Source organism: Chaetura pelagica, unplaced genomic scaffold (assembly GCF_000747805.2).
Source record: "Chaetura pelagica isolate M959 unplaced genomic scaffold, ChaPel_1.0 scaffold275, whole genome shotgun sequence".
Taxonomy (NCBI): Eukaryota; Metazoa; Chordata; class Aves; order Apodiformes; family Apodidae; genus Chaetura; species Chaetura pelagica.
In genome coordinates, this window is record NW_009953486.1 from 306,197 (window position 1) to 321,948 (window position 15,752).

A 15,752-nucleotide genomic window follows, 5' to 3' on the forward strand; every position below is an offset into this window, starting at 1 on the left:
CCTGCTGCCCCCTCTCTCATGGAAGAAAAATTCCAATCAGTTACCAGACCACATTTTATTAACAAAAATAACACTATGCAAAAAAATCAACCACAATTTCCCTTTCCCTGCCTGTGGATAGGTTAGTGTGTTGTGATCAGGTGTCTCACTAGTGAACCTCTATCTTTACTGTGAAACTGTCTCCTTATCAGGGAATGTGATAGGATGGTTGGATTATTGCCTTTCTGTGTGGTCACAGGGGAGAGAAGGTGCCTGGAAGTTTCCCTGTAGCTGGAAATGGGCTGTGCAAATGGAAATGTCAATTAGCTTTGGAAAGCTCCAGCCTGGCTCTTGTGCACTGGGGTGTGCAAACCTTTTTGATGATGTCAACACTAGAAAGCCATGAATTTTAGTCTTTGCAGCATGTAAGAGCAGGTGACAGATGCAGAAAAAGAACATCTGGCTACTTTTGGTATTGTCTACAATATATGCTTTAATTACTTTAGGCCTTCATTCATACTAGACATTAACATTTTTGGTTCCTGCTGGATCTAAGAGAACCCTTGCATGTTTGCTGCACTGAAAATTCTCTATGTCTAGTGTTGAAGGAGATGATAGTTTAGCTAAGAGGAAAATGTGGATTGGGAGCATCCCATCATTAGGTAAGATGGCACTGATCTAACTGGGGAGGGTGACAGGTCTGGGTGATGTTGAGCTGCCTGCAGTCACCTCTGGGCCCTCTGTGTTCCCTCAGCTGGTAGCAGACACTTCCTGAAGTGTGTGTGTTCTGTACCCCCAGTGTTCATTCCATAGGTACTGTTTTATATGCAGGCAAGCACGTTGTAAAGATTAGAAAATTGAACTCAGTTTAACAGTTTGTTCAGGTCAGGCTGTGTTGGTAACACAGCTTTGGGTGTGGCACTCGGGTTGTTTTTCAGTGTTTTGGCTTTGAGCTCAGTTCCCTGCTCTGTACTTCAGTCTGTAGCCACCATGTAATAGGAAGGGAGGGAAAGATGCAAAGTCTTTCAGCTCCTGACACCTGAACTGCAGGCTTTGTTTCCTTCTGCTCAGTGTTTGAAGGTGCTTAAATAAGAAGGAAACTAGGGCTTAGGTGTCTTTTCAGCCTCTCAAAGTTCCTTTTGACAGACACAAAACCTACAGTACCTTGAGTGTAAAGAGATACTAACGATGTGGGAAGTGTCAAAAGAAGCATCTGTCCTGGATCTTGGCACGGGCTCTAACCTCCATTGTGTTTGTAGATATCTTTCAGCCAGCAGCACACTGGAGGACTGGAATGAAAAATTAACTCAATCAGAAGCGTGAGTGTCTTAACCTTCAGCATTAACCAGTGCTTTCCTGCCAGTCTGCTGCCACTAACATCCTATGCCCCTGCTGGCAGTCCTCTGCTTTGACTAGATCTAATTAAACGGTTCTCTTTTCTAGCTTTCACTTTTTTAACCCAATAAATGCCTCTTCTAGGGGAGGGAGCTTTTCCTCAGGTCAGTATTTGAATGATTTCATTGTGGTCCAACAGAGTGGTCCTCAAAATACCTGCCTACTCTGGAGCAGAACTGGCTGAAGCCCTTGGGTGGCTGAGACCTGTGTGCCACATGCTATGGCTTCAGCTGGCAAGGTGTGGAATAGCCAGACTGTCCTGATTCCCCACAACATGCTCCACAGGGAACAGGACCTTTACTTTCTGTTGTGGTACCTGATGAGAACAAATGGAGCTGCAGTGTCCAAGGCAGCTGCTCTGTCCTGCTGGGGCCTCAACTGGACTGGAACAGCTTAAACCTCACAGCTGTTATATGCCAGTTGGTGGCTGCAAAGGTCTCTCAGCCATGTTTTTATTAAATGCCTGGGATTAAATTCTCATCTGGATTAGAATATGGAAGCATATTATGGAAGTTGGCCTTTGTCCTGCTCACTGCTTCTTCCCACAGTATGTAAGGAATCCTTTGCAGTGCTGCAGTGGGAGCAGGCAGCTGGTGGCTTTGTTTCCTGAGCTGGTTTAAGCCATGGAGAGGAAGGTCTTAGGTTATCCAGCTTTTCCTGTTCCCTGGAGTGGGTATGAAATTGTCCTTTGAGCTGGCTTGTTCTTGGCTTTGTGTGTGGAGAGAAGGTTTTCCTCATAAGAGAGCTGAGTGGTGATAAAAAGCAGGAGTATCAGGGGGACCTTTGAAGAATGCAGCTTCTACTTCCAATGCTCCATATATCTTTGCTAGATTAAGAAGATGTAAATTGTCACTATTTCACTTGCTAAATACAATGACCTTGGGTTTAATGCTTGCTGACAGAGTGCCTGACTCCAGCAGTGTTTAATCAGTGTTCCTCCCTGGGTGTGCCTGCTGGAATCAAAAACTTCTTATATCTGTTTCCTTGTACTTCATAAGCCCCAGACCTGGGGCAGGAACGGGCAGTTGTAGAGCAGCCCAGGCCTGAAGAGCTGTGGGATGATAGTTTTTCTGCTTGCTTTGGCACTGGGCAGAGGGACAATTCCTGTTGGTGAGGTGGATGCTGATTAAAATGGAGAGGCAAGAGGGCTTGCAAGGTGAAATTCCAGCTGTGTTTCAGTAAACAAATAGAATTTCTGCTTCCTTTGTCTGAAGCTCAGTAAGTGTGAGGAGTTGAGTTCAGGAAGCCCAAGATGAGGTTTTATTCCTGTGTTTTGGGTTTGTTATGCAAAAGCATCCTTTTCCCTGTCCTTTGGGCTTCACTGCTTTATAGCTAACAAGCATCCTGACTGGACTGGGAGTGGGCTTGATGGTGTTTTTGTGCACTCCTGAATTCCCTGGTAGTTGCCATTCCTGGGCACAGACTTGCCCTCTCCAAGCAGCACAAGGAGAGGACAGAAATCAGTCCCGTCAGTCCCCAGCTCCAGTTTCACTGTAACCAGGACACAAGAGGATGTAGATGGTTTATGTCTGTAGCCAGACAGCACAAACAGTGATTGCTGGGTGAGAGGAAGCTGGTGTTAATGGATAATGGAGGATTTGAGGATGTCAGGATGGATAGGAGAGGGGTGCAGTGAAGTGTTGGAATACCACAGGATGAACACCAGGGCAGAGATCACTCCTGCAGCTTTTGCTGCAGCCAGTTGCCTGTTAGTAGAGCAAGGTGTTAATCAGAGCTCATATTTATTACTCCCAGATTTGGATTATTCTGTTGTGCTTTGTACTGGTAATAAGTGAGGAAGAAAGTGAGTGATTGTGAGTTCAAAGCCCTGGTAGAGCTGGCCCTGTCACTTGCAGGAGAGCAGCTGCAACTTCTAGGTCAGGGCTGGGTGTAGTTGAGTTGCACTGGAGTCTTGTATAATCTGATCCCTGGTTGTCACAGATGCAGTTCCACACGTGTGTGTCTGGTGGCAGTTCTGGGTTAAAGAGCTGTTCACCTCAGCTGTGCTTTCCTGGCTCTGCCTTCTGCATTTCAGTGGTGGAGGTGTGTGTGTGTGTGTGTGTGAGCTGTGGGTGCAGGACTAGACTGGTGATCCCAGCTGGCTGCTGCTTTTTTTTTTTTTGTTCTTCCAAGTTTCTATTTCAGCTGGATGGTTTCCTTGATCTAGATCACTGTGTCAGCACAAGCAGTTGTGTTGGCATCATGAAGAAGCAGCACTTGAGTGCTAGATCTTCAGTTATCTGAAGAAAGCTGCTGTCAAGTGTGGAAAATACAGTTGGAAAAATCTCTGGCCTTTATCTACAGAAACCAGACATGAAGAGTTTGCAGTGTGTGAATGGGGTGATGGTGTCCTCTGAGTCTAACCCCTTCCTCTGTTTGCTGCCCTGGTGCTCGGGGCCGAGTGTGAAGCAGCCACAGAGTCAGCACAACACACTGCAGGGGCACCAGGTCCTCCTTGTCTCTGTTAGGCAGCTGCAGCCAAACCCCATGGCAGCCATAGAGGAACCTGCTGCTGGGGCAGGGATTGGGATCCTCCTCTTCCACAGCAGCTTTGGCCCCAGGGTTCAGCCACAGCTCTTGCCATAGGAAGGCAGGGTTGGAGCAGTGTTGGTGCTGCCCAGTTTACCCCTTAATTGTCCTGAGCTGATGACTTCTTGCAGAAGGTTGTGCTGGGGAGGAGCAGTGTTGAGGCCTTGCTGCTGGGACAGGCTCAGATTCTTCTGCAGTCACTGCATTCGAGTGGAATTAGTCTGAAAAATGAGAGGGTTACAGAAATTTTCTTGCAGGAGCAGGAAGGGGGAAGGTAAAGCTGAGGCAGTTTTGCCCTGTTCTGCATGAGTGTTGTGTACATTCTTGATTCAGAAAAACTTGGCTGCAGTCTTAAAAACAAACAAAACCCAATAAACCATGTTCTAATTGGTGTTGCTTGAATCCAGCTCAGGTGCTGTCTCCCACACTTCTGTCAGGAGAGAATAAAACAGATAACATTAAAGTAAATAAGTCAGCTGTTATTATGGTGCTTCTGGCCTTGGGAGCTTGAGGGTGAGAGAGAATGTTGGGCTGTTCATAATGACCTTCTCCTAAATATCCTAGTCAGGCAAATAAAAGTAACCTCATGCTGAAATATTTGGCATTAGAAAACTTGGCTTTACTTGCTGATATTGTTTTCCAGCCTGAGTTTTTTTTTTAATAATTTGAAGAATGCTATACATCTCTATTTTAATCACCAACTGTGGAATAACTTAGAGAAGATGAGTTAATGAAAGGAGCTCAAAGAACCTTTGTTCCCAAGATTAGTCTCATCTGAAGGAAACAAAGGTTCTCAAGTGTCTTTCTTCCACAGCTCTGGTATAAAACCAGACATGATCAGCAGACAAATCAAGCTGCCAGACTCCCTGTATATTGTGGTTAATGGTAACTGATAGGAAGCTTCTCTACCCATTTATTTCTAAGCTGCAATTTGTAGAGGTGATGCCTATCCCCCTGTTTCTGTTCTAGAAGTTGTGCCTCTTTCCCCCTTAACCCAGCACTACATCAATGCCTATAACTACTTCAAGGCTGCAAGCAGCTCATGGAATATGTTCCTGGGCTTACTTTTCCAAGGAGACCCAAGGACAGTTGTAGAGCAAATAGGATACAATCCTGTGGTATTAGGGTGTCCACATGGAAAACTGGGGCTTGTTTTTTTCCCCCCCGATTGTTTGTCAGATTTAAGAACAAATGGTCAAAATGGTAAAGTGAATGTATGGAAGGGTTATTCCTACACTTACTACCTTCCTAAAACGTCCAGTCATGGAATATTTGCAAGACTGGGAGGCTGTCATGCAGGGAAACCAGTGCAGCTCACTAACCTGGCTTCTTTCCTTTAATATGGGTTCCTTTTTCAAATCTGGGGGGCTGGTTTCAGATCCTACCTGATAGTTCAACTTACAATTATTTTTTTTCTTCTGTTTAGTTATAAGAAGACCCAGGAAACCCTTTCCCAGGCAGGACAGAAGACTTCAGCAGCTCTCTCCAATGTAGGTTCTGTTATCAGAAGGAAACTTGGTGACATGAGGTAAGGTTTCTGTTTTGCACTCTGGTACTTTGATCTTGGTTTCAAACAATAATGAGACTTCAGACAACAACCAGGCTTTTCTGCTTAGTTGGCAGCACTTTGCTGCTGCTGGACTGCCCTGTGGCCCTGTGCATCCTAGTTGAGGACAGATTAAATGCTTATTAAAGACTTGTTGATGGGATAAAACCTGTTCTAAGGCATTTAAGTTTGATTTGGCTTAAGAGGACTGACAGGGCATTTTTAGCAGCCTTCCCCCTTTTACTGTCATCTGGTTTGACTGCAGATTTTAAGTTATATATAAGAAACAAGTATTAAAGCTTAGCTATCCTATGTATTACTGGCTTATGGAGGTGTGTTTTCCCAGTGTTACTGCTTAGGATTAGAAAGGGGTCATCACTTTTGTGCTGTTATGCTTAAAAATGGGGCAGAGTCTGGATGCTGCATCTCAAGCAGTTTCAAGCCCTGTGTGACACTGGAGAAGGGCAATGTCCTCCCAGGCACAGCTGTGTCATGTGGATTGAAAGATTGATTTAGACAATCAGGACAGCAGTAAAGATTTCTTGTGCTTGGTGGTTATCTGGATTCCTTGAGTAGATGATGAGCAGTGCAGTAGCTGCAAATGTAAACCTCCCTGAACTGGCAACTGGAGGGGCTGGTTCCCTTGGTTCCTGGCTGAGGTTCTTGCTCTGAGTTTCTCAGCTGTACAAAGTTCAAGGTTAGACTTGGCAAGTTGCCTGATCTACAGAAATTTAAGGTCAAGATTGCTTCTCCATTGATGGCAACATCCAAGTTGCACAATACCTCTTTCTTGGGATTGAGAGCTACTTCTGAATCCACAACCTGCCTGGGTTACTCAGGAAGTATCTTAGAGCTTGTGTTTAATGTGATGTACCAGACCTTGGATTGAATGGGTAGTTGTCATTCTTTGTAGGGAATTTCCTATTCCACTGTGGCTGGGAATATCCAAGTGGTAAGAACTCGTTGGCCTCTGATCACTCAGCACTGATGTATTCTACTTCTCTCCTCAGCAAGTTATTTACTGTGTTCCTGGAGGGTAATTTTTGTTTTTTCAGTAGCTCACTTCTCTGAATCTGGCAGGGGACTGCCTGGCTTCCTGCCCTTGCCAGTATTCAAGTTCTAACTTTTCTTCCCTGGAAACCACCTAGTCTGTAGGAAGAAGAAATTCACATGTCATCACAGGAGGTCAGATACTGGTGCAGGATGTGGTGGCCACAGATTTGGTGCCTGAGCTGTGTAGTCTGGTCAGGCTGAGGCAAAGTGGTATGGGAGCTGTGCCTTTGAGCCAGTTGGGGAGCTCCTGAGCCAGTGTTGCTATCAGAAGAGGCTGCTTTGGTCAGCTAGGTCCTGCCTGTTGTCTTCTGGTTGGGAGGCTCCCAATTAGCCATGAAATGGTTGTAGTCCTGAAGGCAGAGCCTGGCACAGTCACAGTGACAACTGGCTGTACACTCAGCTGGCCCAGAAACACGTCAGCTTTGCAGCAATGGTGTTGCTCAGCATTAATCACCAATTTGAGCACCTGCATTCCTTTTTATAGCTAATACCTCAGGTGATGTGTTATGAAATAGAGGCAGCTTCTCCCTTCCAGTGTGGGAAAAAAAAACAGCAGGATTTGCTTTGTATCCATGGCCCTGTGGGGGAACACAGTAATGATTTTTTTACGACTTTGTTTTTCTGTGTGTGTGTAAACAGACTTCTGTGTCCTGTGCTGCGTTCAAGTCTTGATATTTCTGATTCTGCATAAGGTTTAACTCTGAGCATAAGCTTCTGCAGGAGCTGTCCCACTTTCTGCCCTTGCTAGGTGAAACTGAGCTGTGGTCTGATCCATGATCAGAGCTGAGGAGTGAAGTCTGTTCCGTGATCACTTCTCTGAGCGAGCGGGGATGATCCCTGTTCCCAGAGAATCTCGTTACAGGCCTCAGAGCCTGCACTGCAGCCTCCCTTACTGTGTGCTTTTTTTTTTTCCCCACTGACACTACAAATTCACTTGTAAAGCCATTTTGTTTTCCATCACTGGAAGTGTTGAGATAACAGAAGGGATTTCCTTGTTTACTCAGCCACCGCTGGCCCAGGAGTGCAAGGAAGGAGTGATGAATGGCACAGATCCCTGGGCTGCAGGGAGGGTGTGGTCCTAAGCCATTAAAAATGCTTGGACCAAAATGCTGTGAAATACAAGGAATGCATATTGGGGTTTAATCTTTAGGTTTGCTGTGTGCTGGTCAAAATAACTTTAAAATTACAGGTGGGGATTGCAAGGAGACATGGTGGAGTTCATGTGTAACTGTGCTGACTGCACGAGTGCTGCTGCTCTGCTAGCCTGCCTGGAGTGGGGAAAGTCTAGCTTCATTTGTGGGATCTTTTCCAAATCTTGGACATTTCAGCTCTTTTCTGTTATCTCCACTTACAGTTAAAAATTAAATTGGCTTTTAGACAGTCTGTGCCTGTATTTTACTGATGCCTGTAAACTGCAGAGTTGAAAGTGGTTTTTTATTTGGTTGATAACAACTTGCTTTGGGGTTTTGTGACCTGCAGTGCACTTTGTGTTGTCTGACACTTGCTGCTGTACATGACACTACAAGCAAATTCATGATGAAATGTTAGCCCCAGCCCTGAAGGTGCCTGCAAATTCCTGAATTTATGTAAACTTGAAATTCCTGTGAAAGGAAGAAAAGGGCTACTGCAAGGTGCAGGCTGAGGAACTGAACACACCAACCAGTGCTTGTGGTGCTGTGTACAAAGCAGCAGGGTGCATGGACCTGTGGTATCTGTGTTCTCCTTTAAGTAAGAGTAAGTAGAAAGTTAATTTATTTCACATGCAAAGATAGCATTTCAAGGACTCTGCCCTGCCAAAGAGCTGACTTGGATGCACAAGGAATTGAAACCACAAAGCCTAACATCTTTCTGACTGTGAGGAAAAGCCCTTGTTCTCCTTGCCAAGTACTTCACATCCAACTTGCTGTGGCTGCTTCCTGCTGCAGAGACAGAAGTTATATTTAAGTGGAATAAAACACTGCTTCTGGTAGGAGAAGTCCCTTTAGAGCATCCTGTTGATGTTACTAGTAGAAGTGGCAATCCTTGGTCTGTCATTTCAGACTACTGAGATGCTGCTGCATAGCAAGATCACATGTGGAAATCTGGTAGCCTAGTGGGGCTTCAGATTTGCCTTGAAATCTAAAAATTGGCAACCACGTTGTGGGGTAAACATGATGCCTTTTATCCAGATACACTTATCTTTACTATGGTGAGATGTGTTTGTTCTCTGAGCTTTAACTCTGAAATCCACAGGCTTGGCAAGATAAGGTGCAGGTATCCATTGCAGGTTCCTGTTACAGAAGTTCTCCTCCAAAAGTCTCAGCAATCCTTTCTTTGTATGAGATCTCCTGGGGGAAGGAGGTATCTTTGCCAAATTAGCTGGTGCTTGGTGAACACCTTCACTTTAGGAAAATATGTTCTAAAAACAAGATATAAATAAGTCACATGAAAGTCATGGATAGGGATGGGTAAAATGTGGGGGTTTTTTTGATTTTGTTCTTGCACAGCCACTCCTGTCCCTCCCCTGGCTCCTGAGTTGCTGTAGGTGCTGTGGTTGTTTTCTGAAAGACCTCTTAGCTTGGCTTGAGTTAAATTGGTTTTTTCCTTACTTCTGTGATTTCTTTTGGGAGGTTTCCTCCTGGGTAGGTGACTCTGCTGCCCCATGACCTTGTCCCTGCTCAGCTGCCCTGCATTTAGCATTTAGATCTGCACAAGTGTCTGACTGTTGTTTCCCTTTTCTCTCTGCTGCCTGTGGCTTCTCCCAGGGCTCACCCCTTCTCCAATTCCTTTAGGTAAGATATTCCTCAAGGCTACTGAAGAGCACTTGTTTCTATGCCAGGCGTTAAAGGGGAAGCTGATTCTTTAAGCCTTGCCTACACTTTTGACACAGATTGAGAAACCTGCCATGAGCCAGTGCCCTGTAATTGGCTTTTTGTGTCACAGTTGCAGTTTGCAGTTAAATGCTTCTGCTTATGTCTCATATCTGGAAAACGATGCCTGGAAAACTTGAGTTCTGGGCTGCAGCTGTTAATGGAGGAGAGGGCTGGCTCTTACAGCTTTGGTTATCTGCATCAGCCTCTGTGGGAACAGGAGGTGTTTAGGAGCCAGGGTTGTGCTGCTCCTGTGGGGTCTGTGTGCAATTGTCACTAACTTTTCCTTCCTTGCCCTGCACGCTTCCGAGCAGCAGCTACTCCATCCGCCACTCGATAAGTATGCCAGCCATGAGGTAATGCAGCAGTGCCTGGGGTTGGTGGGGGAGTACAGCTGACCTCTTGTTATGGGCTTTTTGGTTCTGATGGGTACAACTGGTTCACTTCCTAGGCAGGCCCCCCTCGGAATGTGGGGTGACCATGTCTTGCTGTTTGAGTAACTCAGGGGGGTTTTTTACCCAGTCTCTTTCTGTGGTTATTAGCCCCTGTGTTGTCCTTGGACTAAGAGCAGTGTTGCAACTGAATGGTCTCACTGAAATTCCCAGCCCTCAGAGGTCCCTGAAGGGTAGGGATGACTGTCCCCCCCTCTCACAACATCTGGGATGGATCCCAACCTGGACCCTCTGTCTCCAGTCTGGAAGCTCAGCACCCTGCCTGGTGTGCCCTTGTTGTGCTTTAGGTGAGATTCTCCTTGCAGGAGAGACAACTGCCAGAGCTGGATGAGGCCCAGTGAAGCTCTCCCTCTGTTCGTGCTCATTCCAGAGGTTATTTTATGGGTGCAAATAGAAGGTGTTTATTTGGAACAAGCCTAACTGAGCTGAGTCTCTCCCAGTGCTCCCACAGCCTCGCCTGGGGAGAGCAGCTCTGGGTGAGTAATTGCCCACTCGGAGGGCTGGGTACAGAGCACTCCTCTGGAATCATGCACAGGGAAAGCAGCTTGGCAGGTTATCAAACAATTGACCTGGTTTCCTTTGCTAGAAATAGGAAATCTTCTGATTAATTTATTTCACTGTGGTTTTGATGAGTGTTTCCTGATGCCAGTGATCTCTCCTCCAGCAGTGGAACTCCCCACAGGTACAGGCACAGGCCCTGCCCCTTCCTGCCTGCAGGGTGTCATATGGGAAGCTGAAGCCTTTGTTTTAAACCCTTTCCAGCTTTTCCTTTCCATTATTTAAGACAGCACACTTTCAGTTGGAGGCCTTCTAGCACTAAAAGCTGGATTATTCTCTACTGACCATGTGTCAATTCCCTGGTGAACTGGGGTTTGTTCCCATCAACATTTTAGCTTGAGCAATTGAGTGGTATGAATGTTTTCCTTCAGAGTTTGGATGTGGTGTTCTTGTCTGGTGTGCCTGAGACATTTGTGCCAAGGACTGTGAGGAGCTGGAAGTGTTCTGGGTGCTCCTGCCCCTGCTTGGGAATGGCCAGAGAGCCCAGGCAGGTGGTAGGATTGATTGATTTAATAACTAACTTGTCTTAATTTGTTCTTTTTTTTTTTTTTTTTTTTCCCCCTTTTCCTTTCTTCAAGGAATTCTGCAACCTTCTTTTTGTGTATTTTTCTGTGGCATATTAAAAAAAAAAGTCATTGCTGGGGTTAATTTCTTGCTGTGACATTTCCTTATCAAAGGCACATTAAGTCTGTTGGTACTTCGAGGTGACTGCTGAGTTGATTAATCAGTTTGATGCTTCTCATTTGTGAAGCTTCTTAAATGAAAGGCGTGCTCTGAAGGATGTGTTACAATTCCTTATCTGTCCTAGACTGATGCAGAAAAGCATTCCCAGGTTGAGCGGAATTCCCTGTGGTCCGGGGATGAAGTCAAGAAATCAGACGGAGGATCCGACAGCGGCATAAAAATGGAGCCAGGATCTAAATGGAGGCGGAATCCCTCTGATGTGTCGGATGAATCTGATAAAAGCACTTCTGGTAGGAAGAACACTGTTATTTCACAGACGGGCTCCTGGCGACGGGGCATGTCAGCTCAGGTTGGCATTACCACACCAAGGACTAAACCTTCAACCACCTCAGGCACATTAAAGACACCTGGAACAGGTGAGAGAAGGTGTAAGATATAAACAAGCCAAAAAGTGTGTTCAGTATGAAAACAGTTTTAAGAGTTTCCCAGGCAGAACCTGAACTTCAGGTAATCCTGTCTTTATTTTTAGGTTTCCCCTTTCCTTTCTTCAAGGAATTCTGCAACCTTCAAGTCATTTGAAGACAGAGTTGGGACCATAAAGGTAACAGCCTGCTCTGCCTTTGTTTTCACATACAAGGTGAAGCCTTATGCAGAAACTTTAACTTCTGCAATGTTTTTCTTGTAGAGTAGTAATCAGGCAAGTGGCCCCTCAGATATGTCTTTGCTACAGCAGGTGACCTTGACAAGGGATAACTGGCTTGGTATTCAGTGCTGGCTTCTTGTTATCCTAACTCTCTTCTCTCCTTTCAGTCCAGAGTGGTGGGCAGCAGGGAAAACAGCAGTGACTGCCTCCACTCCCCCTTGGGAGCTGGAGAGAAGCCTCCCCAGGACAACACTCCCTTCTAGACCTGTGGTGTGGCTGTGCACGACTGGGAGCAAGTCCCCCCTTCCCTCCCTCCCCAGTCTTCACAACAGCAACAACATGCAAATCCCAGGAAGGGGCTGAGAGCCAGTCTGGAGAGATCCATCCTTCATTCATAGACTGCTGCTGGATCTAAGTCAAATAAAGAGAATGCAAAGTTTTGTACACAAATAATATTTTACACTAAAGTTTGTAGGTTAAATGTATCACTGCTGTCCTTTTGGGAGAGCATGTAAGAGGAGTTTCCTTTCAAGTAGCTCAGAAATGCCCCTGGTGGAGATAAAAAACAGTTTTCCCTTGTCTGAGATAACTTGGAACTGACATGTTGCCCTGAGCAGTGTGAGGACAGTTACTGGAGAAGCCAAGTGCACGGGCATCTCAGCTTCAGCTCCTGACTGTGCTCTCTGCTCAGGGCATGTCATGCAGCTACTCGTGAGCTCCCAAGCTTCTCCTGTTACTGTTTTCTGCAGCTCTCATTGGAGTAAGTCTGATAAATGGGGTAAACAGTTCTGTTTGTTGTTCAGCTGTGTTGTTTTTTTTCTGGGCTCCCATAAGGGAAACTTCACTCAGCAGCTGCCTCGTTGTTACACTAATGCTCTAGCTTTACCAGAACTAAAAATCTTTATTTTTAAATGCAATGAACTTTAAACAAATAAAGCTTAAAAAAAAAAAAAAAAGCAGCTTTGGCATCATATTAGGGAATGGACTCTGAAATGGAACTGCAAGCCTTTCATCACCTTATGCTTTACTGGTTTATGGTTTTTTTTCTGTAGAGGAGGCTGTCAGGCTGCTCAAGCTGGATGTTGACCACAGGTTTGGCATCGTGCAGGAGCAGCAGCATGCTGGGCAGCCCAGCCTTGTGTTCCTTTCAGTGGTGCACTCCTGTTCCTGAGTGTATGAAACTTGCTTCTCCCTTCTCAGTTTACACCTTTGTTCTTGGAGGAAGAATTCCTGAAGGCTGCTGGCAGCAGAGCAAGATGCAAAGGGCCAGAGCTGCCCCCAGCAGTGTGGAGCTGGTGTTGGAGGGACTCTGCTCTCTGCAGGCTCCTCCAGCTGGTAGATCTGATGGTGACTGGATGGGTTTTTCAGCTGAAAGCCCCAGCTCTGAGCTTGGTTTACAAAACTGGCACAGAGTCACAGAGCTCAGCCTGTTCTCCCTGGGTGTTCTGCTCATTTGATGTCCAACTTGGTTGCTCAGGAACTGAAAAATTCTGAGTTTTATTCTAGAGGCCTGAACTTCTAGGCCAGGTGCCTCCACACAGACATACCTAGAGTGAGCAATTCTGTGCCTTAGAGGCGAGGTGGGACTTACTCAGGTCTTTAGGCTTATGTACATATCTGGGTCATTTTAGTGGTTTATCCCCCTGGAGGGACTGAATTGTCTCTGATCCTTCTGTAGAGAAGCAAGTTTTGACACTTATCTGCTGGTTAATTCCCTTTCCCTCACCCCTGCTCCCCTCCTGCAGACCTGGGGACACAGAGGAGCTGGTAGAAGGCAGATGTACTGGGGGGAGTGCAGTGTCATTTACTGGTGCTCCCTGTTTGGAACTGGCCTCCCTGCGGGGAGCAGAGCTGGCAACACGGGGGCTGCTGGAGCTTGGGTATTGAACTGGTTCTTTATACAGATAACTAGTGAGGAAACCTGTCAATAAAGCATCCTTTGGGAGAAAATGGGGTCAATGTCCTTGTCTTGCTCTATCCAACAGTACTGATGTCTGCTCTTGGGTGTGTGTTACAAACTTGTCAGGCAAACACCAACAACGTGCAGTGCCTTGAGGTGAGAAGCAACTAAAATACTCTGTTCTGACCCTCTGGCTTGTTTGTCCATCAGCTCTCTGGGTGCTTTCTCACAAAGGGATGTGCTAAATAACATTTACAGCCTGACTTTTCAACATTCTGAACACCAGCTGCTTCCTGACACACACCTGTGCTCAGCCATGGTCCGGGGAATCACAAGCCCACACTTCTCCAAGTTCCTCCCTTCAAGGCAGGTGAACCAGATGTTCCTCCAGCTCCCTCACATTTTTCCCAAGCTTGGAGTGTTGGACTGGGGTGGCAGTGGTAACCTTGGCAGGGGGGGCTGAGGCTGGAGCAACTTCTAATGGGGAAGAGCAGCAGCTGTGGTGCTGGCTTGGGTTTACAGCACCATAGTGCAGGGAATCAGCTTCTGGGAAGCTCTAGAAGTCACTATGGATTTAAAGGGCATGGTGCAGGGGGAGCAGTGAGTGTGTGACTGGGGTTGGGAGCTGTTCTCTTAAATGGAGAAGGACAGTGGAGAGCAGGCAGGTGGTGAGTGAGGCTGCAGGTGCTCTGTGTGCTGTGCTGCCAGAGGAAGGATGCCTTGGGTAGGTTTGAAGCATCTGCCTGGTGGTGAGCGTTTGGTTTTGTGGGGCTTGGGGGTTGGTTGGTTGGTTTGTGTGGAGGGTTTTTCTTTTGCTGCTTCTGTAGTTAAACCTACACCTCTGCAAAGGGGTTGGGGTGATGCCCAGTCCTGGAGAGACGCTGCAGGGAGCTGTGGAGCTGGGGCTGTGAGTTCCTTCCCCTGCCAGGGCCCCAGGGTGGAAGCATGATTTTCCACCTCCCCGGTCTCTTCCAGTGAAGGATCTTGGGTGTTTTGAAGGCAGGTTAATTAAGTTTTCCCTTCCTGGTTACAGGCTTGTACCTTGTTTTTGTCATTTCTCACTTCCTAAGCATGCTCCTGCCAGCTTCTGTGGGTACAAACCCCTGGTTTCCTTCAGGGCTGGGCTCCAGACTGCGTGCAGAGGACAAGAGCAGAGGGGGACGTGGCTTCCTTCCCTGCAAAATCCCAGGATGAGGAACATACGAAGCCCCAGCAACCTCGTGAGCACCTGCCTGCTCTGTTGCAGCTGGGGGAGAAGGCTTTGACAGCAATAATCCTGTTCATCCCCTGCCAACAGCCTCGGGGGGCCAGAGGGGCCCCGTGTCCCTGGGTACCTCTCCTGTGACGTTGGAGCCTGAAGAGGGTTTGTCCTGGAGCTTTTTCAGAGCCACTTCTCTCTTCCCTCAACTGAAACTCCCCAGCATTAAACCCGTGCCGAGGGGACCAGCACAGAGACCCCTCAGTGCTGGGGTTGTCACCAAACCAGCCTCTCTTTCCTGCTCCTCCGGTTCTTCCTCTTGGTTTTCCTTTTCTTTTCCTCGTCGCTGAGGACTTGCTGGGCCCCCCCTGACCTTTCCCGTGTTTGGGGGGGTCTGTACTGAGCTGACAAGAGGTTTTTCCCCCACTGGAGCCTCCGGTGCTGCCCCAGGAGGATGTTCCGTCGGTTCCCGCTGCTCCCGGTTGTCCCTGCCTGCTCCGAGGTGCCCAGCACAGGGACAGGTGATGCAGGTGGCCCCTTCCCAAGGTGTTTCCAAGCTGGGTGCTCCTGCAGCTGTGTCTGCTGGGCCAGGTCCTGCTGCTGTGGCAGGGAGCAGGCCTGGGTGGATTGGTGTCCTGGTTTGAGCCAGGATGAAGCCAATTTTTCTTTTTACTGATTTTTTTTTCCTTCAGCAAGCTTTCTTGTAACCAGCAACAGTGTGTTCTGCTAGGCTGATAAGACAGTGGAATGTTTTTCTAACTACTGAGGCTTCAAGGCTGCACCTGCACTCTGCCAGCTCAGACACTATGGGGAGATCTGTGACCCCCCTGTAGGAGGCTGAGTTAGACAGACAGCAAAATTGGCCAGAGATATTCCGTTCCATATATCTACGTGAGCTCAAAGGAAGGTCAGAGATCACAGAAGACAACTTCCTTCCTTCTTCTTCTCCCCTTCTCTTCCGTCCAT

At 47.0% G+C, this 15,752-nt stretch overlaps 1 protein-coding gene across 3 annotated transcripts in view; it reads left to right on the forward strand.

Moving 5' to 3' along the window:
* Positions 1-12,256, forward strand: part of TPD52L2 (tumor protein D52-like 2) — a 14,755-nt gene extending 2,499 nt beyond the window's left edge. The window contains exons 4-8 of one of the 3 annotated variants that reach the window (XM_009998593.1): positions 5,330-5,431; positions 9,247-9,273; positions 9,666-9,707; positions 11,598-11,646; positions 11,856-12,004. In XM_009998593.1, coding sequence (XP_009996895.1) covers positions 5,330-5,431; positions 9,247-9,273; positions 9,666-9,707; positions 11,598-11,646; positions 11,856-11,951 — 316 coding nt within the window. In that variant the 3' untranslated portion in view covers positions 11,952-12,004. Of the gene's footprint in view, positions 1-1,238; positions 1,299-5,329; positions 5,432-9,246; positions 9,274-9,665; positions 9,708-11,597; positions 11,647-11,855 lie in introns of all 3 variants that reach the window. The other 2 variants (XM_009998592.1, XM_009998591.1) reach the window with 2 other exon arrangements.
* Positions 12,257-15,752: the final 3,496 nt, after the last annotated feature.